The sequence below is a fragment of the Oncorhynchus mykiss genome, chromosome 27 (assembly GCF_013265735.2).
Source record: "Oncorhynchus mykiss isolate Arlee chromosome 27, USDA_OmykA_1.1, whole genome shotgun sequence".
Classification (NCBI taxonomy): Eukaryota; Metazoa; Chordata; class Actinopteri; order Salmoniformes; family Salmonidae; genus Oncorhynchus; species Oncorhynchus mykiss.
In genome coordinates this window covers 44,000,369-44,025,594 of record NC_048591.1, presented here as the reverse complement: position 1 = coordinate 44,025,594, position 25,226 = coordinate 44,000,369, and the positions used below count along the sequence as shown (strand labels likewise).

The following is a 25,226-nucleotide window of genomic DNA, read 5'->3' as shown; positions in this document are numbered from 1 at the left end:
ATATAATATGACATTTGTAATGTTTTGAAACCTCTGTATGTGTAATGTTTACTGTTCATTTTTGTTGTTTTTCACTTTATATATTCATTTTGTATGTTGTCTACCTCACTTGCTTTGGCAATGTTAACACATGTTTCCCATGCCAATAGAGCCCTTGAATTGAATTGAATTGAATTGAATTGAGAGAGAGAGAGAGAGGAGACAGAGAGACAGAGAGAGGAGAGGGAGAGAGAGACACATAGACAGATGAGAGAGAGACAGAGAGAGAGGAGAGGGAGAGAGAGACAGATGAGAGAGAGAGACACAGAGAGAGAGGAGAGGGAGAGACACAGAGAGAGAGGAGAGAGAGAGAGAGGAGAGAGAGAGGAGACAGAGAGACAGAGACAGATGAGAGGGAGAGAGAGACACATAGACAGATGAGAGAGAGACAGAGAGAGAGGAGAGGGAGATAGAGACAGATGAGAGAGAGAGACACAGAGAGAGAGGAGAGGGAGAGACAAAGAGAGAGGAGAGAGAGAGAGAGAGAGAGAGAGAGAGACAGACAGAGAGACAGAGAGAGACAGAGGAGGGAGCAAAGAGGGACACAGAGACAGAGAGAGGAGAGACAGAGAGTAAGAAAGGAAAAACTGCAGTGAACATAGTAAATAATGGAGGAGGAAGAGAGGAAGGAAGTGTGAACTCCAGCAGGTGTCAGACATTAGTGTCAGGTGGAGATATAATGAACCTCAGGCCTGAAAGAGCCAAGAGAACAGACGGCCTGAAACCTAGAGAGCAGACTGCCTGAAACCAGGCCTAGAGAGCAAACTGCCTGAAACCTAGAGAGCAGACTGCCTGAAACCAGGCCTAGAGAGCAGACTGCCTGAAACCTAGAGAGCAGACTGCCTGAAACCAGGCCTAGAGAGCAGACTGCCTGAAACCTAGAGAGCAGACTGCCTGAAACCAGGCCTAGAGAGCAGACTACCTGAAACCTAGAGAGCAGACTGCCTGAAACCAGGCCTAGAGAGCAGACTGCCTGAAACCAGGCCTAGAGAGCAGACTGCCTGAAACCAGGCCTAGAGAGCAGACTGCCTGAAACCAGGCCTAGAGAGCAGACTGCCTGAAACCAGGCCTAGAGAGCAGACTGCCTGAAACCAGGCCTAGAGAGCAGACTGCCTGAAACCAGGCCTATACTACAAAAGGGCGTGTCCCAAGTGGAGCACTCAGAATAAAAGCCTGAAAGCAGGATATTGCTGATACTGAGATATGCTGCATATTGAGATTGATAACAAATCGACACCTCTATCCCAAAAGCAACTCACATCCCCAGAGATGAACCACTAGTACAGACCACTAGTACAGACCACTAGTACAGACCACTAGTACAGACCACCTCTAGAACAAATGTTCAGGGAACATGTCGTAACCTTTAACGTCTGTCTGTTGTATCCCACATCTCAGACTTCACCGCTTAAAGAAAAGGGTAAAAAAAACATTAAGAAATGAAGAGATACGAGACTCCTACCTTTCTGCATTGGTCTGCCTCGCTGAAGCTCTCGGAGTCGTCGTCCAGGCTGTCTCCAGAACTCTCCAGCGTCAGACCAACCCCGTCATCCAGAATCTCCTCTGGAGCAGAGAGAACACATCAGAAGGACCACGATGAGGTCGCTGTCCAGCTAGCATAATAATAAATCACCAGCATCCCAAATGGCACCCTATTCAGTACACTACTTTTGACCCGGGCCACATAAGGTGTAGGCTGTGAAAAGGGAATAGCCATTTGGGATACAGATCTTACATATCCTGGTTCACGTCAGTAAAGAGGACTACTGTAACTCACCCTAGTTCACAGAGAAGATGTCAGTATAGAGGACTACTGTAACTCAGAGAGAACGCGTCAGTATAGAGGTCTACTGTAACTCACCCTGGTTCACAGAGAAGATGTCAGTATAGAGGACTACTGTAACTCAGAGAGAACGAGTCAGTATAGAGGTCTACTGTAACTCACCCTGGTTCATAGAGAAGATGTCTGTGTAGAGGACTACTGTAACTCACCCTGGTTCATAGAGAAGATGTCTGTGTAGAGGACTACTGTAACTCACCCTGGTTCATAGAGAAGATGTCTGTGTAGAGGCCTACTGTAACTCACCCTGGTTCACGTCAGTATAGAGGTCTACTGTAACTCACCCTGGTTCATAGAGAAGATGTCTGTGTAGAGGACTACTGTAACTCACCCTGGTTCATAGAGAAGATGTCTGTGTAGAGGACTACTGTAACTCACCCTGGTTCATAGAGAAGATGTCTGTGTAGAGGCCTACTGTAACTCACCCTGGTTCACGTCAGTATAGAGGTCTACTGTAACTCACCCTGGTTCATAGAGAAGATGTCTGTGTAGAGGACTACTGTAACTCACCCTGGTTCATAGAGAAGATGTCTGTGTAGAGGACTACTGTAACTCACCCTGGTTCACGTCAGTATAGAGGACTACTGTAACTCACCCTGGTTCAAGTCAGTATAGAGGTCTACTGTAACTCACCCTGGTTCATAGAGAAGATGTCTGTGTAGAGGACTACTGTAACTCACCCTGGTTCATAGAGAAGATGTCTGTGTAGAGGACTACTGTAACTCACCCTGGTTCATAGAGAAGATGTCTGTGTAGAGGCCTACTGTAACTCACCCTGGTTCACGTCAGTATAGAGGACTACTGTAACTCACCCTGGTTCATAGAGAAGATGTCTGTGTAGAGGACTACTGTAACTCACCCTGGTTCATAGAGAAGATGTCTGTGTAGAGGCCTACTGTAACTCACCCTGGTTCACGTCAGTATAGAGGTCTACTGTAACTCACCCTGGTTCATAGAGAAGATGTCTGTGTAGAGGACTACTGTAACTCACCCTGGTTCATAGAGAAGATGTCTGTGTAGAGGACTACTGTAACTCACCCTGGTTCATAGAGAAGATGTCTGTGTAGAGGCCTACTGTAACTCACCCTGGTTCACGTCAGTATAGAGGTCTACTGTAACTCACCCTGGTTCATAGAGAAGATGTCTGTGTAGAGGACTACTGTAACTCACCCTGGTTCATAGAGAAGATGTCTGTGTAGAGGACTACTGTAACTCACCCTGGTTCATAGAGAAGATGTCTGTGTAGAGGACTACTGTAACTAACCCTGGTTCATAGAGAAGATGTCTGTGTAGAGGACTACTGTAACTCACCCTGGTTCATAGAGAAGATGTCTGTGTAGAGGCCTACTGTAACTCACCCTGGTTCACGTCAGTATAGAGGACTACAGTAACTCACCCTGGTTCATAGAGAAGATGTCTGTGTGGAGGACTTCCTGTGCGTCAGAGCGTCGGGGGGGCAGGTAACAGATTTGTCGTCGGTCCGTGGAGGGCAGAGTGTTGACGGTCAGGGACAGAGAGGCCTGGGAAAACGCCCCCTTCATGTCCCCGAACTTCAATCTGCACGAGTCTTTCCCATTCAGCTGCAAGATCTCATCCCCCGCATTCAGACCTGAAGAGCCAAGATGGTATATTAGTGTGTGTGTGTGGAGGTGGGGATGGGGGTCTCACACTGTCTATACTATACAATATCATATTTATATGGTCTTCACTCTTTCCTGGCACCATGAGGTCGTTGATTCTCTCTCTCTCAGCCCCAGGAGGGATCCATTTCCCTCTCTATGTGACCTGAGAAAGGCCCCTCTAATCTGCAGTACGGATCTCCTATGGTTATATGCTACAGAGATCCTCATCATGTCAGGGAGATGATGCCTGTGTACTCTATAAGTAATGGGGTGTACGTTTGGGACAAAGACACTTGTCAGTGGGTCGTCAGATTATTATTCTAATCAGAAGACTTGAGACTGACCGGAGGGCTGTTTTCTCTGGTTCCCATGCACCTTGAATCGAATCAGCCATTAATATGCATTTCATCTCTAAAAAAATAAAATCACAACTCCCATATTGACCTCGTTCACATAAGCACTGGAGAGAACATTCCCCTAACACACACACACACACACACACACACACACACACACACAGTTTTATAAATGGCTCATCAGCTGTAGTAATTATTTAATCGTTGATTGTACAGCCACCCTCTTTTTGTGGCTTGTATTGAGATGGCTGATGATGAAACCAATCATATGTTATCTTCCCTCGACCTGCCCTCTCTGTCTGGTTCTGGTCCATCTTCCCACTACCTGCCCTCTCTGTCTGGTTCTGGTTCATCTTCCCACTACCTGCCCTCTCTGTCTGGTTCTGGTCCATCTTCCCTCGACCTGCCCTCTCTGTCTGGTTCTGGTCCATCTTCCCTCGACCTGCCCTCTCTGTCTGGTTCTGGTCCATCTTCCCACTACCTGCCCTCTCTGTCTGGTTCTGGTTCATCTTCCCACTACCTGCCCTCTCTGTCTGGTTCTGGTCCATCTTCCCTCGACCTGCCCTCTCTGTCTGGTTCTGGTCCATCTTCCCTCGACCTGCCCTCTCTGTCTGGTTCTGGTCCATCTTCCCACTACCTGCCCTCTCTGTCTGGTTCTGGTCCATCTTCCCACTACCTGCCCTCTCTGTCTGGTTCTGGTTCATCTTCCCACTACCTGCCCTCTCTGTCTGGTTCTGGTTCATCTTCCCACTACCTGCCCTCTCTGTCTGGTTCTGGTCCATCTTCCCTCGACCTGCCCTCTCTGTCTGGTTCTGGTCCATCTTCCCACTACCTGCCCTCTCTGTCTGGTTCTGGTCCATCTTCCCACTACCTGCCCTCTCTGTCTGGTTCTGGTTCATCTTCCCACTACCTGCCCTCTCTGTCTGGTTCTGGTCCATCTTCCCACTACCTGCCCTCTCTGTCTGGTTCTGGTCCATCTTCCCTCGACCTGGCCTCTCTGTCTGGTTCTGGTCCATCTTCCCACTACCTGCCCTCTCTGTCTGGTTCTGGTCCATCTTCCCACTACCTGCCCTCTCTGTCTGGTTCTGGTCCATCTTCCCACTACCTGCCCTCTCTGTCTGGTTCTGGTTCATCTTCCCACTACCTGCCATCTCTGTCTGGTTCTGGTTCATCTTCCCACTACCTGCCCTCTCTGTCTGGTTCTTGTCCATCTTCCCACTACCTGCCCTCTCTGTCTGGTTCTGGTCCATCTTCCCACTACCTGCCCTCTCTGTCTGGTTCTGGTCCATCTTCCCACTACCTGCCCTCTCTGTCTGGTTCTGGTTCATCTTCCCACTACCTGCCCTCTCTGTCTGGTTCTGGTTCATCTTCCCACTACCTGCCCTCTCTGTCTGGTTCTGGTCCATCTTCCCACTACCTGCCCTCTCTGTCTGGTTCTGGTCCATCTTCCCACTACCTGCCCTCTCTGTCTGGTTCTGGTCCATCTTCCCACTACCTGCCCTCTCTGTCTGGTTCTGGTCCATCTTCCCACTACCTGCCCTCTCTGTCTGGTTCTGGTCCATCTTCCCACTACCTGCCCTCTCTGTCTGGTTCTGGTCCATCTTCCCACTACCTGCCCTCTCTGTCTGGTTCCGGTCCATCTTCCCACTACCTGCCCTCTCTGTCTGGTTCTGGTCCATCCTCCCTCGACCTGCCCTCTCTGTCTGGTTCTGGTCCATCTTCCCACTACCTGCCCTCTCTGTCTGGTTCCGGTCCATCTTCCCACTACCTGCCCTCTCTGTCTGGTTCTGGTCCATCCTCCCTCGACCTGGCCTCTCTGTCTGGTTCTGGTTCATCTTCCCACTACCTGCCCTCTCTGTCTGGTTCCGGTCCATCTTCCCACTACCTGCCCTCTCTGTCTGGTTCTGGTCCATCCTCCCTCGACCTGGCCTCTCTGTCTGGTTCTGGTCCATCTTCCCACTACCTGCCCTCTCTGTCTGGTTCTGGTCCATCCTCCCTCGACCTGGCCTCTCTGTCTGGTTCTGGTCCATCTTCCCACTACCTGCCCTCTCTGTCTGGTTCTGGTCCATCTTCCCACTACCTGCCCTCTCTGTCTGGTTCCGGTCCATCTTCCCACTACCTGCCCTCTCTGTCTGGTTCTGGACCATCCTCCCTCGACCTGGCCTCTCTGTCTGGTTCTGGTTCATCTTCCCACTACCTGGCCTCTCTGTCTGGTTCTGGTCCATCTTCCCACTACCTGCCCTCTCTGTCTGGTTCTGGTCCATCCTCCCTCGACCTGGCCTCTCTGTCTGGTTCTGGTCCATCTTCCCACTACCTGCCCTCTCTGTCTGGTTCTGGTCCATCTTCCCTCGACCTGCCCTCTCTGTCTGGTTCTGGTCCATCTTCCCACTACCTGCCCTCTCTGTCTGGTTCTGGTCCATCTTCCCACTACCTGCCCTCTCTGTCTGGTTCTGGTCCATCTTCCCACTACCTGCCCTCTCTGTCTGGTTCTGGTCCATCTTCCCACTACCTGCCCTCTCTGTCTGGTTCTGGTCCATCTTCCCACTACCTGCCCTCTCTGTCTGGTTCTGGTCCATCTTCCCTCGACCTGCCCTCTCTGTCTGATTCTGGTCCATCTTCCCTCGACCTGCCCTCTCTGTCTGGTTCTGGTCCATCTTCCCACTACCTGCCCTCTCTGTCTGGTTCTGTTCCATCTTCCCACTACCTGCCCTCTCTGTCTGGTTCTGGTCCATCTTCCCACTACCTGCCCTTTCTGTCTGGTTCTGGTCCATCTCTAATCATATGGTATCTTCCCACTATAGATGGTGTGTGTGGTAAGGAACCTTTAGCGAAGGCTAATCCTCCCGCCTTCACATCGGTAATGTAGAGCTGCTGCACTGAATCCTCCTCCACCACTGAGATGGAAAACCCTGGAGGAGAGGAGAGATGGAGGGGGGAAAGATAGGGGGAGAGGAGAGGGGGGCGGAGAGGAGAGACGGAGGGAGAGGAGAGACGGAGGAGGGAAAGAGAGAGGGAGAGGACAGGAGGCAGAGAGGAGAGGGGGGCGGGAGAGGAGAAACAGAGGAGGGAAAGAGAGAGAGAGAGGAGAGGGGGCAGAGAGGAGAGACGGAGGGAGAGGAGAGGGGGCGGAGGGAGAGGAGAGACGGAGGGAGAGGAGAGACGGAGGGAGAGGAGAGAGACGAAGGGAGAGGAGAGAGGGCAGAGAGGAGAGACGGAGGGAGAGGAGAGGGGGCGGAGGGAGAGGAGAGACGGAGGGAGAGGAGAGACGGAGGAGGGGGATGAGAGGAGAGACGGAGGGAGAGGAGAGGGGGCGGAGAGGAGAGACGGAGGAGGGGGATGAGAAGAGAAAGAGGAAGGAGAGGGGGATAAGAGGAGAGAGAATCAATTCATTACTCAACACACATCACCAAATCACCGACAGGGATCAGTCTAACAAATACAAGTAATCTGAGACGTGACTAGAATAACAGAATACATGACAACACATCTGCTAGTGAAAATATTCTCTCACTGGTGGACATTTAGACACTGTATACTACAACATGATTGTAATAGGAAGGGAAGTCGATCAGAACTGCATTCTTAGCATGTTAAATGATCTGTGAATGTGGACATGTATGAAATAGGTTGCGTCCCAAATTCCACCCTATTCCTTTTATAGTGAAGTGCACTACTTTTAACCAGGGCCCAAAGTAGAGCACTATATAAATAACAGAAATCCATTTGGGATGAACACACTGGCATTGCAATTATAATAGATGATGAAATTGTGAGAATGAGATTCATAGGATCCAGGACTCATCCTTACCGTAGTCAATCATACAGGACTCCTACTTACCGTAGTCAATCATACAGGACTCATCCTTACCGTAGCAAATCATACAGAACACATCCTTACCGTAGTCAATCAAACAGGACTCATCCTTACCGTAGTCAATCAAACAGGACTCATCCTTACCGTAGTCAATCATACAGGACTCCTACTTACCGTAGTCAATCATACAGGACTCATCCTTACCGTAGTCAATCATACAGGACTCATCCTTACCGTAGCAAATCATACAGAACTCATCCTTACCGTAGCCAATCATACAGGACTCATCCTTACCGTAGCAAATCATACAGAACTCATCCTTACCGTAGTCAATCAAACAGGACTCATCCTTACCGTAGTCAATCATACAGGACTCCTACTTACCGTAGTCAATCATACAGGACTCATCCTTACCGTCGCCAATCATACAGGACTCATCCTTACCGTAGCCAATCATACAGGACTCATCCTTACCGTCACCAATCATACAGGACTAATCCTTACCGTAGCCAATCAAACAGGACTCATCCTTACCGTAGCCAATCATACAGGACTCCTACTTACCGTAGTCAATCATACAGGACTCATCCTTACCGTAGCAAATCATACAGAACTCATCCTTACCGTAGCCAATCATACAGGACTCATCCTTACCGTAGCAAATCATACAGAACTCATCCTTACCGTAGTCAATCAAACAGGACTCATCCTTACCGTAGTCAATCATACAGGACTCCTACTTACCGTAGTCAATCATACAGGACTCATCCTTACCGTCGCCAATCATACAGGACTCATCCTTACCGTCGCCAATCATACAGGACTCATCCTTACCGTAGCCAATCATACAGGACTCATCCTTACCGTCACCAATCATACAGAACTAATCCTTACCGTAGCCAATCAAACAGGACTCATCCTTACCGTAGCCAATCATACAGGACTCCTACTTACCGTAGCCAATCATACAGGACTCATCCTTACCGTAACCAATCAAACAGGACTCATCCTTACCATAACCAATCATACAGGACTCATCCTTACCGTAGCCAATCATACAGGACTCATCCTTACCGTCACCAATCATACAGAACTAATCCTTACCGTAGCCAATCAAACAGGACTCATCCTTACTGTAGCCAATCAAACAGGACTCATCCTTACCGTAGCCAATCAAACAGGACCCATCCCTTTTTTTCTAGGGGGTGGATCAGCTTTAATATTTTGCAGATAGACTGTTGCTTCCATCAATGTAATTGTCTGCATCATTTCCAATCCTCCATACATTTTTGGAGTAAATATATAGACCTCTACTTCCAGCTTCTACAGTAATCAATGGAATGTTATATACATACAGTTGAAGTAGGAAGTTTACATACACTTAGGTTTGAGTCATTAAAACTAGTTTACATACACTTAGGTTTGAGTCATTAAAACTAGTTTACATACACTTAGGTTGGAGTCATTAAAACTAGTTTACATACACTTAGATTGGAGTCATTAAAACTCGTTTTTCAACCACTCCACAAATTTCTTGTTAACAAACTATAGTTTTGGCAAGTCGGTTAGGACATCTACTTTGTGCATGACACAAGTCATTTTTCCAACAATTGTTTACAGATTATTTCACTTATAATTCACTGTACCACAATTCAAATGGGTCAGAAGTTTACATTAACTAAGTTGCCTGTGCCTTTAAACAGCTTGGAAAATTACAGAAAATTATGCTATGGCTTTAGAAGCTTCTGATAGGCTAATTGACATAATTTGAGCCAATTGGAGGTGTACCTGTGGATGTATTTCAAGGCCTACCTTCAAACTCAGTGCCTCTTTGCTTGACATCATGGGAAAATCTAAAGAAATCAGCCAAGACCTTGTGGACCTCCACAAGTCTGGTTCATCCTAGGGAGCAATTTCCAAACACCTGAAGGTACTACGTTCATCTGTACAAACAATAGTACACAAGTATAAACACCATGGGTCCACGCAGCTGTCATACCTCTCAGGAAGGAGACCCGTTCTGTCTCCTAGAGATGAACGTACTTTGGTGCGAAAAGTGCAAATCAATCCCAGAACAATAGCAAAGGACCTTGTGAAGATGCTGGAGGAAACAGGTACAAAAGTATCTATATCCACAGTAAAACGAGTCCTATATCGACATAACCTGAAAGGCCGCTCAGCAAGGAAGAAGACACTGCTACAAAACCGAAATAAAAAAGCCAGACTACGGTTTGCAACTGCACATGGGGACAAAGATCGTACTTTTTGGAGAAATGTCCTCTGGTCTGATGAAACCAAAATAGAACTATTTGGCCATAATGACCATCGTTATGTTTGGAGGAAAAAAGGGGGAGGCTTGCAAGCCGAAGAACACCATCCCAACCGTGAAGCACGGGGGTGACAGCATCATGTTGTGGAGGTGCTTTGCTGCAGGAGGTACTGGAGCACTTCACAAAATAGATGACATCACGAGGAAAGAAAAGTATGTGGATATATTGAAGCAACATCTCAAGACATCAGTCAGGAAGTTAAAGCTTGGTCACAAATGGGTCTTCCAAGTGGACAATGACCCCAAGCATACTTCCAAAGCTGTGGCAAAATGGCTTAAGGACAACAAAGTCAAGGTATCGGAGTGACCATCACAAAGCCCTGACCTCAATCCCATAGAAGATTTGTGGGCAGAACTGAAATAGCGTGTGCAAGGCAAGGAGGCCTACAAACCTGACTCAGTTACACCAGCTTCGTCAGGAGGAATGGGCCAGAATTCACCCAACTAATTGTGGGAAGCTTGTGGAAGGCTTCCCGAAACGTTTGACCCAAGTTAAACAATTTAAAAGGCAATGCTACCAAATACTAATTGAGTGTATGTAAACTTCTGACCCACTAGGAATGAGAAGAAATAAAAGCTGAAAGAAATAAATCACTCTACTATTATTCTGACATTTCACATTCTTAAAATAAAGTGGTGATCCTAACTGACCTAAAACAGGGAATTTTTACTATTAATTAAATGTCTGAAATTAAGGAATGTATTTTGCAAATGTAAACTTCCGACTTCAACTGTACCATACTTATACACATTTTACAGACACAATCTATTTTACAATAGTTATATTTTGTTTGTTTTTAGTCCTTCTTCTATTTCTGATGTCCATCCAGTTGATTGATTTGTAACTGTGTTATTTCACAACATTTCTGAACCTATATGCATTTTACAGACTCCTGTATGTTTTACATTGGTTATCTTGTTATTAGTCCCACCCGTCAGCTCCATTCAACCCCTCCCGTCTATCTCTCAACACCATCCAGTCCCACCCTTCAGCTCCATTCAACCCCTCCCGTCTATCTCTCAACACCATCCAGTCCCACCCGTCAGCTCCATTCAACCCCTCCCGTCTATCTCTCAACACCATCCAGTCCCATCCTTCAGCTCCATTCAACCCCTCCCATCTATCTCTCAACACCATCCAGTCCCACCCTTCAGCTCCATTCAACCCCTCCCATCTATCTCTCAACACCCTCCATTTTGGATTTCTATTTGAAAAGTACTGAACATTTCTATTCTCATCGTTTCTTCAGATTGTAAATTAAAGATAAAAAAATTTGCTAAAAATTTGTTGCATTTCTATGTTGAAGATTGAAAAATATATTTGTGGGCATTTTCCCCCATATCCCATCCAGCTTTATTTTTATACTATATTACACTGGATCTTTCTAGAATAAGTTCCTCCGTTTCATTTGGTGTTTCCTCTAACTTATTCTGTGCCTCGATGGTAGTTTTTATGCCACCTGTCTGTTCTGTTAGTCCTTCAAGTTCCTTTGTTAAGATGGACTCTTTTGACCTAAATGGCTTTTGTTATATAAATGAATACTGAATTGCATGGCCTCCAAAGGCACATTTAAAAGTGTCCCATACAATAAGGGGATGTGCTGTACCTATGTTATGTCGGATAAAGTCTAATTGATATTCCATGCGAGAAATTGCCAAGAAACTCTAGATCTCGTACAAAGCTGTGTGTGCACTCCTCCCTTCACAGAACAGCGTACACCGTCTCTAACCAGAATAGAAAGAGGAGTGGGTGTCCCCTGTGCACAACTGAGCAAGAGGACAAGTACATTAGAGTGTCTAGTTTGAGAAACAGACGCCTCACAAGTCCTCAACTGGCAGCTTCATTAAATACTACCTGCAACACATCAGTCTCAACGTCAACAGTGAAGAGGCGACTCTAGGATGCTGGCCTTCTAGGCAGAGGTGCAAAGAAAAAAATCATATCTCAAGACTGGCCAATAAAATTAAAAGATTAAGATGTGCAAACTGTTTATTAATTTCATCACCCCTTTTGAATTTCTTTGCCCATGGGAGAAATATATTTGTCCCCCAAAAGTCCTTTTTCCACAAAACTTCATCTAAAATTGTTGACTGAGATTCCTGTAAACAATAGATATTACATTCCTTCTCTTTTATTCAGATAAATACTGGTAATCTTTTCTTATTATCTGCTAAGCCATTACAATTAGAACTGGCTATACTTATTTCACCAATTACCATAATGAGACAACTCACAATTTTATTTATCATAATATATGTTTGTAAACTTACCATTAAAAAGTAGCGTGATGATTGAGTGTCTATATAACTGTACCATGACTTTTGCATTGCTGCTAAGTAAACCACCAATTGGTCCTCACTATTCCACCCGCTTAAAACCTTTCCTCATCCAGAGTTGGGTTGTCATCCCAATGACTGGCAGACGACCCCCCCCCCCCCGGATCCCATGGCCCCGGAGAGACCGGGACCCATCCTTTGAAAACAGCACAGTGCCACCCACAGAACAGAAGCAGATCAACCGCCAGATGCATTTCGCCCTCACCTCGATTAGTATTATATTTTGCTATTAACATTTTTTTTTCTCCATAATTATTATTCATATTTGCAGTAATCTAGGCAGTTTATGTAAAGGATTTTTACATCTCATCAGTCTAGCAAACAATTATTGTGATTCATCCTATATTGTCCCGAACATATTTTACTCCCTCGCAACAGTTGTGGGATACACACACACACACACACACACACACACACACACACACACACACACACACACACACATTACACACTCAACCCCTTTCCCCCCACATACAACCAGATGCTCAACAGTTGTGGGATACACACACACACACTACACACTCAACCCCTTTCCCCCCCACAAACAACCAGATGCTCAACAGTTGCGCCATCTCAGAGCCCAACTCAAGAAAGGTCTTGATTTACAAATGCGTGTACAGTTGCAGCTTTATGAGACGGCCTGCAAGACTGAGCTACAAAATAAAAAGGGCAGAAATGTGGGGATTTGATGAACCATTGTCACGTCCTAGATGATGGAGGTCAGATCCCCCCCCCCCTCCCCTTCCCCTGAAACACCCACACATGTTCACCTGTTGTGACCATATTATTATTTAACCTTAATTTAACTAAGTCAGTTAAAGAACAAATCCTTATTTACAATGACGGCCTAGGAACAGTGGGGTTAACTGCCTTGTTCAGGGGCAGAACGGCAGATTTTTACCTCGTCAGCTCAGGGGATTCGATGCAGCAACCTTTCAGTTAAACTAGTCCAACGCTCTAACCACTAGGCTACCTGTCGCCCCATATTCCCCAAGCATCTCTGTGCAGTCAGACCTTTTGATTATTTTGTGCCACCAGGGCCACAATAATTTGCCCCCTCTCTGTATGTCCGAGTGTGACCCCCCCTCCCCATGGGTTACTGCTGCCAGTGTTGCCAGCACTGCCACTGCCTGGGTGGGGGCACCCCACTGGCTAGGTACGAGGTCGTCAAGGTTCTCATTAGCAGCGTTGAGAATTTCCGTGTATATTAGGCTCTCCCATCAGGGGGCTCTGGCTCTGCAGGACCAACCCTGCCAGGCAGGCTCAGTATGTTAAGACAGCTGTACTGCTTTAGAAGGTCTCTGACCGCATTTTGGCTGCATACAGGCAGCTAACAGCAGCATACTGACAGCTAACAGCAGCCTACTGGCAGCTAACAGCAGCCTACTGGCAGCTAACAGCAACTAACAGCAGCATACAGACAGCTAACAGCAGCATACTGACAGCTAACAGCAGCCTACTGGCAGCTAACAGCAACTAACAGCAGCATACTGACAGCTAACAGCAGCATACAGACAGCTAACAGCAGCATACAGACAGCTAACAGCAGCATACTGACAGCTAACAGCAACATACAGACAGCTAACAGCAGCCTACTGGCAGCTAACAGCAACTAACAGCAGCATACTGGCAGCTAACAGCAGCATACTGACAGCTAACAGCAGCATACAGACAGCTAACATCAGCATACAGACAGCTAACAGCAGCATACAGGCAGCTAACAGTAGTATACAGACAGCTAACAGCAGCATACAGGCAGCTAACAGCAGCATACAGACAGCTAACAGCAGCCTACTGGCAGCTAACAGCAACTAACAGCAGCATACTGGCAGCATACAGACAGCTAACAGCAGCATACAGACAGCTAACAGCAGCATACAGACAGCTAACAGCAGCCTACTGGCAGCTAACAGCAGCTAACAGCAGCATACAGACAGCTAACAGCAGCATACAGGCAGCTAACAGCAGCTAACAGCAGCATACAGACAGCTAACAGCAGCATACAGACAGCTAACAGCAGCATACAGACAGCTAACAGCAGCATACAGACAGCTAACAGCAGCTAACAGCAGCATACAGACAGCTAACAGCAGCATACAGACAGCTAACAGCAGCATACAGACAGCTAACAGCAGCATACAGACAGCTAACAGCAGCATACAGACAGCTAACAGCAGCATACAGACAGCTAACAGCAGGGACTTCTCTTTAGTATCTGGGTCATTCTAGCGGGTGTCTAGGGTATAGGGTTGTGGATCGTTCCACCATGATAGGACAATAAATAAATAAATAAGATGTATAATTCATTATAAAATGTATAACTCTCATCTGCACAACACCAACACCAACCCCTGCTCACAGACATAGATTGGTTCTGGGATATGCAACCATTTCCTTTCTCACTCACTTAACGCCACACTTTCCCAAACACCAGGAAACACACCACACCTTCCATCTCAACACATCCACACATACTGAGCCTTCTGTCTGCTGTGTATTTATCTCCACTTTCCCAAACACCAGGAAACACACCACACCTTCCATCTCAACACATCCACACATACTGAGCCTTCTGTCTGCTGTGTATTTATCTCCACTTTCCCAAACACCAGGAAACACACCACACCTTCCATCTCAACACATCCACACATACTGAGCCTTCTGTCTGGTGTGTATTTATCTCCACTTTCCCAAGCACCAGGAAACACACCAGACCTTCCATCTCAACACATCCACACATACTGAGCCTTCTGTCTGCTGTGTATTTATCTCCACTTTCCCAAACACCAGGAAACACACCACACCTTCCATCTCAACACATCCACACATACTGAGCCTTCTGTCTGGTGTGTATTTATCTCCACTTTCCCAAACACCAGGAAACACACCACACCTTCCATCTCAACACATCCACACATACTGAGCCTTCTGTCTGCTGTGTATTTATCTCCACTTTCCCAAACACCAGGAAACACACCACACCTTCCATCTCAACACATCCACACATACTGAGCCTTCTGTCTGCTGTGCATTTATCTCCACTTTCCCAAACACCAGGAAACACACCACACCTTCCATCTCAACACATCCACACATACTGAGCCTTCTGTCTGCTGTGTATTTATCTCCACTTTCCCAAACACCAGGAAACACACCACACCTTCCATCTCAACACATCCACACATACTGAGCCTTCTGTCTGGTGTGCATTTATCTCCACTTTCCCAAGCACCAGGAAACACACCACACCTTCCATCTCAACACATCCACACATACTGAGCCTTCTGTCTGGTGTGTATTTATCTCCACTTTCCCAAACACCAGGAAACACACCACACCTTCCATCTCAACACATCCACACATACTGAGCCTTCTGTCTGCTGTGCATTTATCTCCACTTTCCCAAACACCAGGAAACACACCACACCTTCCATCTCAACACATCCACACATACTGAGCCTTCAGTCTGCTGTGTATTTATCTCCACTTTCCCAAGCACCAGGAAACACACCACACCTTCCATCTCAACACATCCACACATACTGAGCCTTCTGTCTGCTGTGTATTTATCTCCACTTTCCCAAACACCAGGAAACACACCACACCTTCCATCTCAACACATCCACACATACTGAGCCTTCTGTCTGGTGTGCATTTATCTCCACTTTCCCAAGCACCAGGAAACACACCACACCTTCCATCTCAACACATCCACACATACTGAGCCTTCTGTCTGCTGTGCATTTATCTCCACTTTCCCAAACACCAGGAAACACACCACACCTTCCATCTCAACACATCCACACATACTGAGCCTTCTGTCTGCTGTGCATTTATCTCCACTTTCCCAAACACCAGGAAACACACCACACCTTCCATCTCAACACATCCACACATACTGAGCCTTCTGTCTGGTGTGCATTTATCTCCACTTTCCCAAACACCAGGAAACACACCACACCTTCCATCTCAACACATCCACACATACTGAGCCTTCTGTCTGCTGTGCATTTATCTCCACTTTCCCAAACACCAGGAAACACACCACACCTTCCATCTCAACACATCCACACATACTGAGCCTTCTGTCTGGTGTGCATTTATCTCCACTTTCCCAAACACCAGGAAACACACCACACCTTCCATCTCAACACATCCACACATACTGAGCCTTCTGTCTGCTGTGCATTTATCTCCACTTTCCCAAACACCAGGAAACACACCACACCTTCCATCTCAACACATCCACACATACTGAGCCTTCTGTCTGATGTGTATTTATCTCCAACATGTTGAATTAGTGCTTTTGTGTTCCAATTAGTTATATTTCAAGATTGCCTTTCTTTCTATATATATGTTTGTATTATTACATTCCCTACCATGGACAGTATTGGGTGTTCCATTATTCAACCCCTACCATGGACAGTATTGGGTGTTCCATTATTCAACCCCTACCATGGACAGTATTGGGTGTTCCATTAATCAACCCCTACCATGGACAGTATTGGGTGTTCCATTAATCAACCCCTACCATGGACAGTATTGGGTGTTCCATTAATCAACCCCTACCATGGACAGTATTGGGTGTTCCATTATTCAACCCCTACCATGGACAGTATTGGGTGTTCCATTATTCAACCCCTACCATGGACAGTATTGGGTGTTCCATTAATCAACCCCTACCATGGACAGTATTGGGTGTTCCATTATTCAACCCCTACCATGGACAGTATTGGGTGTTCCATTAATCAACCCCTACCATGGATAGTATTGGGTGTTCCATTAATCAACCCCTACCATGGACAGTATTGGGTGTTCCATTAATCAACCCCTACCATGGACAGTATTGGGTGTTCCATTAATCAACCCCTACCATGGACAGTATTGGGTGTTCCATTAATCAACCCCTACCATGGACAGTATTGGGTGTTCCATTAATCAACCCCTACCATGGACAGTATTGGGTGTTCCATTAAACAACCCCTACCATGGACAGTATTGGGTGTTCCATTAATTAACCCCTACCATGGACAGTATTGGGTGTTCCATTAATCAACCCCTACCATGGATAGTATTGGGTGTTCCATTAATCAACCCCTACCATGGATAGTATTGGGTGTTCCATTAATCAACCCCTACCATGGACAGTATTGGGTGTTCCATTAATCAACCCCTACCATGGACAGTATTGGGTGTTCCATTAATCAACCCCTACCATGGACAGTATTGGGTGTTCCATTAATTAACCCCTACCATGGACAGTATTGGGTGTTCCATTAATCAACCCCTACCATGGACAGTATTGGGTGTTCCATTAATTAACCCCTACCATGGACAGTATTGGGTGTTCCATTAATCAACCCCTACCATGGACAGTATTGGGTGTTCCATTATTCAACCCCTACCATGGACAGTATTGGGTGTTCCATTAATCAACCCCTACCATGGACAGTATTGGGTGTTCCATTAATCAACCCCTACCATGGACAGTATTGGGTGTTCCATTAATCAACCCCTACCATGGACAGTATTGGGTGTTCCATTAATTAACCCCTACCATGGACAGTATTGGGTGTTCCATTAATCAACCCCTACCATGGATAGTATTGGGTGTTCCATTAATCAACCCCTACCATGGATAGTATTGGGTGTTCCATTAATCAACCCCTACCATGGACAGTATTGGGTGTTCCATTAATCAACCCCTACCATGGACAGTATTGGGTGTTCCATTAATCAACCCCTACCATGGACAGTATTGGGTGTTCCATTAATTAACCCCTACCATGGACAGTATTGGGTGTTCCATTAATCAACCCCTACCATGGACAGTATTGGGTGTTCCATTAATTAACCCCTACCATGGACAGTATTGGGTGTTCCATTAATCAACCCCTACCATGGACTTTATTGGGTGTTCCATTAATCAACCCCTACCATGGACAGTATTGGGTGTTCCATTAATCAACCCCTACCATGGATATAAAACTGTGAAGGACCTCGGCGTTACTCTGGACCCTGATCTCTCTTTTGAAGAACATATCAAGACCATTTCAAGGACAGCTTTTTTTCCATCTAGGTAACATTGCAAAAATCAGAAACTTTCTGTCCAAAAATGATGCAGAAAAATTAATCCATGCTTTTGTCACTTCTAGGTTAGACTACTGCAATGCTCTACTCTCCGGCTACCCGGATAAAGCACCGTAGCCAGTCATACAGGACTGATCCTTACCGTAGCCAATCATACAGGACTGATCCTTACCGTAGCCAATCATACAGGACTGATCCTTACCGTAGCCAATCATACAGGACTGATCCTTACCGTAGCCAATCATACAGGACTCATCCTTACCGTAGCCAATCATACAGGACTCATCCTTACCGTAGCCAATCATACAGGACTCATCCTTACCGTAGCCAATCATACAGGACTGATCCTTACCGTAGCCAATCATACAGGACTCATCCTTACCGTAACCAATCATACAGGACTCATCTTTACTGTAACCAATCATACAGGACTGATCCTTACCGTAGCCAATCATACAGGACTCATCCTTACCGTAACCAATCATACAGGACTCATCCTTACCGTAGCCAATCATACAGGACTCATCCTTACCGTAGCCAATCATACAGGACTCATCCTTACCGTAGCCAATCATACAGGACTCATCCTTACCGTAGCCAATCATACAGGACTCATCCTTACCGTAGCCAATCATACAGGACTCATCCTTACCGTCGCCAATCATACAGGACTCATCCTTACCGAAACCAATCATACAGGACTCATCCTTACCGTAACCAATCCTACAGGACTCATCCTTACCGTAACCAATCCTACAGGACTCATCCTTACCGTAACCAATCATACAGGACTCATCCTTACCGAAACCAATCATACAGGACTCATCCTTACCGTAACCAATCCTACAGGACTCATCCTTACCGTAACCAATCCTACAGGACTCATCCTTACCGTAACCAATCATACAGGATCATACTGGACTCATCCTTACCGTAGCCAATCATCCAGGAATCATCCTTACCGTAGCTAATCATATAGGACTCATCCTTACCGTAACCAATCATACAGGACTGATCCTTACCGTAACCAATCATACAGGACTGATCCTTACCGTAACCAATCATACAGGACTCATCCTTACCGTAGCTAATCATATAGGACTCATCCTTACCGTAACCAATCATACAGGACTGATCCTTACCGTAACCAATCATACAGGACTGATCCTTACCGTAACCAATCATACAGGACTCATCCTTACCGTAGCCAATCATACAGGACTCATCCTTGCCGTAACTAATCATACAGGACTCATCCTTACCGTAGCCAATCATACAGGACTCATCCTTACCGTAACCAATCATACAGGACTCATCCTTACCGTAACCAATCATACAGGACTCATCCTTACCGTAACCAATCATACAGGACTCATCCTTACCGTAACCAATCATACAGGACTCATCCTTACCGTAACCAATCATACAGGACTCATCCTTACCGTAACCAATCATACAGGACTCATCTTTACTGTAACCAATCATACAGGACTCATCCTTACCGTAACCAATCATACAGGACTCAGCCTTACCGTAACCAATCATACAGGACTCATCCCTGTCGAACTGGATGACTTTGGTTATTTTGGAGCCCAGCTCTATCTCTTTATAAAGCTGTGGAGAGAAGAAGAGAACGAGAGAGAGAGATGAAGAGAGAGAAGGAAAGAAAGATGGAGAGGATGGAGAGAGGCAAGAGAAGGAGAGAGAAGGCAAGATAAGGAAAGAGATGGAGAAGGAGAGAGAAGGAGAAGGAGAGAGATGGAGAAGGAGAGAGATGGAGAAGGAGAGAGATGGAGAAGGAGAGAGAAGGAGAAGGAGAGAGATGGAGAAGGAGAGAGAAGGAGAAGGAGAGAGATGGAGAAGGAGAGAGATGGAGAAGGAGAGAGATGGAGAAGGAGAGAGAAGGAGAAGGAGAAGGAGAGAGATGGAGAAGGAGAGAGATGGAGAAGGAGAGAGAAGGAGAAGGAGAAGGAGAGAGATGGAGAAGGAGAGAGAAGGAGAGAGATGGAGAAGGAGAGAGAAGGAGAGAGATGGAGAAGGAGAGAGATGGAGAAGGAGAGAGATGGAGAAGGAGAGAGATGGAGAAGGAGAGAGATGGAGAAACATTAATGTTTTGTTACACATAGAAGCAGGAGGGAATACGAGGAGGGAGTCTAATTTATGCATATGTAAATGAGTGTGTCCATAGCTCCCATACTGTCAGAGACAGAACGGAATTCATTTGTGTATCTCAATCATTTGCATACACTTAATAAGGATGCATGTTATATGTCTTTATTAAGGGTATGGAGAGATACTGAGTCTGTGGGGGCGTCCGGAGAGTTACCGCTCTCTCTCTCTCTCTCTCTCTCTCTCTCTCTCTCACTGGGAAGTTACCCCTCTCTCTCTCTCTCACTGGGAAGTTACCCCCCTCTCTCTCTCTCTCTATCACTGGGGAGTTACCCCTCTCTCTCTCTATCACTGGGGAGTTACCCCTCTCTCTCTCTCTCACTGGGGAGTTACCCCTCTCTCTCTATCACTGGGGAGTTACCCCTCTCTCTCTATCACTGGGGAGTTACCCCTCTCTTTCTATCACTGGGGAGTTACCCCTCTCTCTCTCCATCACTGGGGAGTTACCCCTCTCCCTCTCCATCACTGGGGAGTTACCCCTCTCTCTCTATCACTGGGGAGGTACCTCTCTCTCTATCACTGGGGAGTTACCCCTCTCTCTCTCTCTATCCCTGGGGAGTTACCCCTCTCTCTCTCTCTCTCTCACTGGGGAGTTACCCCTCTCTCACTGGGGAGTTACCCCTCTCTCTCTATCACTGGGGAGTTACCCCTCTCTCTATCACTGGGGAGTTACCCCTTGCTCTCTCTCACTGGGGAGTTACCCCTTGCTCTCTCTCTATCACTGGGGAGTTACCCCTCTCTCTATCACTGGGGAGTTACCCCTCTCTCTATCACTGGGGAGTTACCCCTCTCTCTCTCTATCACTGGGGAGTTATCCCTCTTTCTCTCTCTATCACTGGGGAGTTACCCCTCTCTCTCTATATCACTGGGGAGTTACCCCTCTCTCTCTATATCACTGGGGAGTTACCCCTCTCTCTCTAACTGGGGAGTTACCCCTCTCTCTCTATCACTGGGGAGTTACCCCTCTCTCTATCACTGGGGAGTTACCCCTCTCTCTATCACTGGGGAGTTACCCCTCTCTCTATCACTGGGGAGTTACCCCTCTTTCTCTCTCTATCACTGGGGAGTTACCCCTCTCTCTCTATATCACTGGGGAGTTACCCCTCTCTCTCTCTCACTGGGGAGTTACCCCTCTCTCTATCACTGGGGAGTTACCCCTCTCTCTCTCTCTCTCTATCACTGGGGAGTTATCCCTCTTTCTCTCTCTATCACTGGGGAGTTACCCCTCTCTCTCTATATCACTGGGGAGTTACCCCTCTCTCTCTAACTGGGGAGTTACCCCTCTCGCTCTATCACTGGGGAGTTACCCCTCTCTCTCTATCACTGGGGAGTTACCCCTCTCTCTCTCTATCACTGGGGAGTTACCCCTCTCTCTATCACTGGGGAGTTACCCCTCTCTCTCCATATCACTGGGGAGTTACCCCTCTCTCTCTCACTGTGGAGTTACCCCTCTCTCTCTAACTGGGGAGTTACCCCTCTCTCTCTATCACTGGGGAGTTACCCCTCTCTCTCTCTATCACTGGGGAGTTACCCCTCTCTCTATCACTGGGGAGTTACCCCTCTCTCTCCATATCACTGGGGAGTTACCCCTCTCTCTATCACTGGGGAGTTACCCCTCTCGCTCTATCACTGGGGAGTTACCCCTCTCTCTCTATCACTGGGGAGTTACCCCTCTCTCTCTCTATCACTGGGGAGTTACCCCTCTCTCTATCACTGGGGAGTTACCCCTCTCTCTCCATATCACTGGGGAGTTACCCCTCTCTCTCTCACTGTGGAGTTACCCCTCTCTCTCTAACTGGGGAGTTACCCCTCTCTCTCTATCACTGGGGAGTTACCCCTCTCTCTCTCTATCACTGGGGAGTTACCCCTCTCTCTATCACTGGGGAGTTACCCCTCTCTCTCCATATCACTGGGGAGTTACCCCTCTCTCTCTCACTGGGGAGTTACCCCTCTCTCTCTAACTGGGGAGTTACCCCTCTCTCTCTATCACTGGGGAGTTACCCCTCTCTCTATCACTGGGGAGTTACCCCTCTCTCTATCACTGGGGAGTTACCCCTCTCTCTATCACTGGGGAGTTACCCCTCTTTCTCTCTCTATCACTGGGGAGTTACCCCTCTCTCTCTATATCACTGGGGAGTTACCCCTCTCTCTCTCTCACTGGGGAGTTACCCCTCTCTCTATCACTGGGGAGTTACCCCTCTCTCTCTCTCTCTCTATCACTGGGGAGTTATCCCTCTTTCTCTCTCTATCACTGGGGAGTTACCCCTCTCTCTCTATATCACTGGGGAGTTACCCCTCTCTCTCTAACTGGGGAGTTACCCCTCTCGCTCTATCACTGGGGAGTTACCCCTCTCTCTCTATCACTGGGGAGTTACCCCTCTCTCTCTCTATCACTGGGGAGTTACCCCTCTCTCTATCACTGGGGAGTTACCCCTCTCTCTCCATATCACTGGGGAGTTACCCCTCTCTCTCTCACTGTGGAGTTACCCCTCTCTCTCTATATCACTGGGGAGTTACCCCTCTCTCTCTATCACTGGGGAGTTACCCCTCTCCCTCTCACTCACTGGGGAGTTACCCCTCTCTCTCTATCACTGGGGAGTTACCCCTCTCCCTCTCACTCACTGGGGAGTTACCCCTCTCCCTCTCACTCACTGGGGAGTTACCCCTCTCCCTCTCACTCACTGGGGAGTTACCCCTCTCTCTCTATCACTGGGGAGTTACCCCTCTCTCTCTATATCACTGGGGAGTTACCCCTCTCTCTCTATATCACTGGGGAGTTACCCCTCTCTCTCTATATCACTGGGGAGTTACCCCTCTCTCTCTATATCACTGGGGAGTTACCCCTCTCTCTATCACTGGGGAGTTACCCCTCTCTCTATCACTGGGGAGTTACCCCTCTCTCTATCACTGGGGAGTTACCCCTCTCTCTCTCTCTCTATCACTGGGGAGTTATCCCTCTTTCTCTCTCTATCACTGGGGAGTTACCCCTCTCTCTCTATATCACTGGGGAGTTATCCCTCTTTCTCTCTCTATCACTGGGGAGTTACCCCTCTCTCTCTCTCACTGGGGAGTTACCCCTCTCTCTATCACTGGGGAGTTACCCCTCTCTCTCTCTCTATCACTGGGGAGTTACCCCTCTCTCTCTATCACTGGGGAGTTACCCCTCTCTCTCTCTATCACTGGGGAGTTACCCCTCTCTCTCTCTCACTGGGGAGTTACCCCTCTCTCTCTGCACGCTTTCCTACATCTAGTAGCCTACATCTACATACACCTTACAAATGCAACAACAAGTAGGGCGAATATATATATAAACCGAGAAGTTTGGAGAGGTGTGTGTGTGTGTGTGTATATATATATGTGTGTGTGTGTGTGTGTGTGTCAGGGTATCCGATGACCAGTATTTAAAAAAATGTGGTGCCAGCCAAATGTCCGTGATAATTGTTTGATTGATTGACGGAAATAAATTTGACCAGGTATGTTTATCGGTCTATCGGTTCATTTGCATAATTAAGTTTTGCAACCATTTCTAAATTCAATCGCGTGTTAAAAACGTTTTGATGACCAGAATTTTTTTTAAACTATTTGTATTTATCAACTGGTAACGGAAGCCTTCAATTAAAATGGAGGATTTAGGATTTAAACTTCTGACCCACTGGGAATGTAATGAAAGAATAGCTGAACTAAAATCTTTCTCTCTACTTTTATTCTGCAATTTCACATTCTTAAAATAAAGTGGTGATCCTAACTGACCTAAGACAGGACATTAAATGTCAGGAATTGTGAAAAAACTGAGTTTAAATGTATTTGGCCAAGGTGTATGTAAACTTCTGACTTCAACTGTGTGTGTTTGTGTATATATATATATATACACTGCTCAAAAAAATAAAGGGAACACTAAAATAACACATCCTAGATCTGAATGAATGAAATATTCTTATTAAATACTTTTTTCTTTACATAGTTGAATGTGCTGACAACAAAATCACACAAAAATTATCAATGGAAATCAAATTTATCAACCCATGGATAAATTCTGGATTTGGAGTCACACTCAAAATTAAAGTGGAAAACCACACTACAGGCTGATCCAACTTTGATGTAATGTCCTTAAAACAAGTCAAAATGAGGCTCAGTAGTGTGTGTGTGTGTGTGTGTGTGTGTGTGTGTGTGTGGCCTCCACGTGCCTGTATGACCTCCCTACCAACGCCTGGGCATGCTCCTGATGAGGTGGCGGATGGTCTCCTGAGGGATCTCCTCCCAGACCTGGACTAAAGCATCCGCCAACTCCTGGACAGTCTGTGGTGGATGGAGCGAGACATGATGTCCCAGATGTGCTCAATTGGATTCAGGTCTGGGGAACGGGCGGGCCAGTCCATAGCATCAATGCCTTCCTCTTGCAGGAACTGCTGACACACTCCAGCCACATGAGGTCTAGCATTGTCTTGCATTAGGAGGAACCCAGGGCCAACCGCACCAGCATATGGTCTCACAAGGGGTCTGAGGATCTCATCTCGGTACCTAATGGCAGTCAGGCTACCTCTGGCAAGCACATGGAGGGCTGTGCGGGCCCCCAAGGAAATGCCACCCCACCACATGACTGACCCACTGCCAAACTGGTCATGCTGGAGGA

General features: G+C 46.9%; 1 protein-coding gene across 8 annotated transcripts in view; it reads right to left on the bottom strand.

Moving 5' to 3' along the window:
- The window catches only part of LOC110508084 (T-lymphoma invasion and metastasis-inducing protein 1), a 196,460-nt gene that overhangs the window by 43,991 nt on the left and 127,243 nt on the right, over positions 1–25,226 (bottom strand). For 6 of the 8 annotated variants that reach the window (XM_036965730.1, XM_036965732.1, XM_036965731.1 and 3 more), the window contains 4 exons: positions 19,960–20,041; positions 6,680–6,766; positions 3,276–3,488; positions 1,502–1,602 (listed from right to left, as the gene is read on the bottom strand). In XM_036965730.1, the coding sequence (XP_036821625.1) occupies positions 1,502–1,602; positions 3,276–3,488; positions 6,680–6,766; positions 19,960–20,041 (483 nt within the window). Of the gene's footprint in view, positions 1–1,501; positions 1,603–3,275; positions 3,489–6,679; positions 6,767–8,655; positions 8,774–18,809; positions 19,940–19,959; positions 20,042–25,226 lie in introns of those variants that run through there. The other 2 variants (XM_036965737.1, XM_036965738.1) reach the window with 2 other exon arrangements.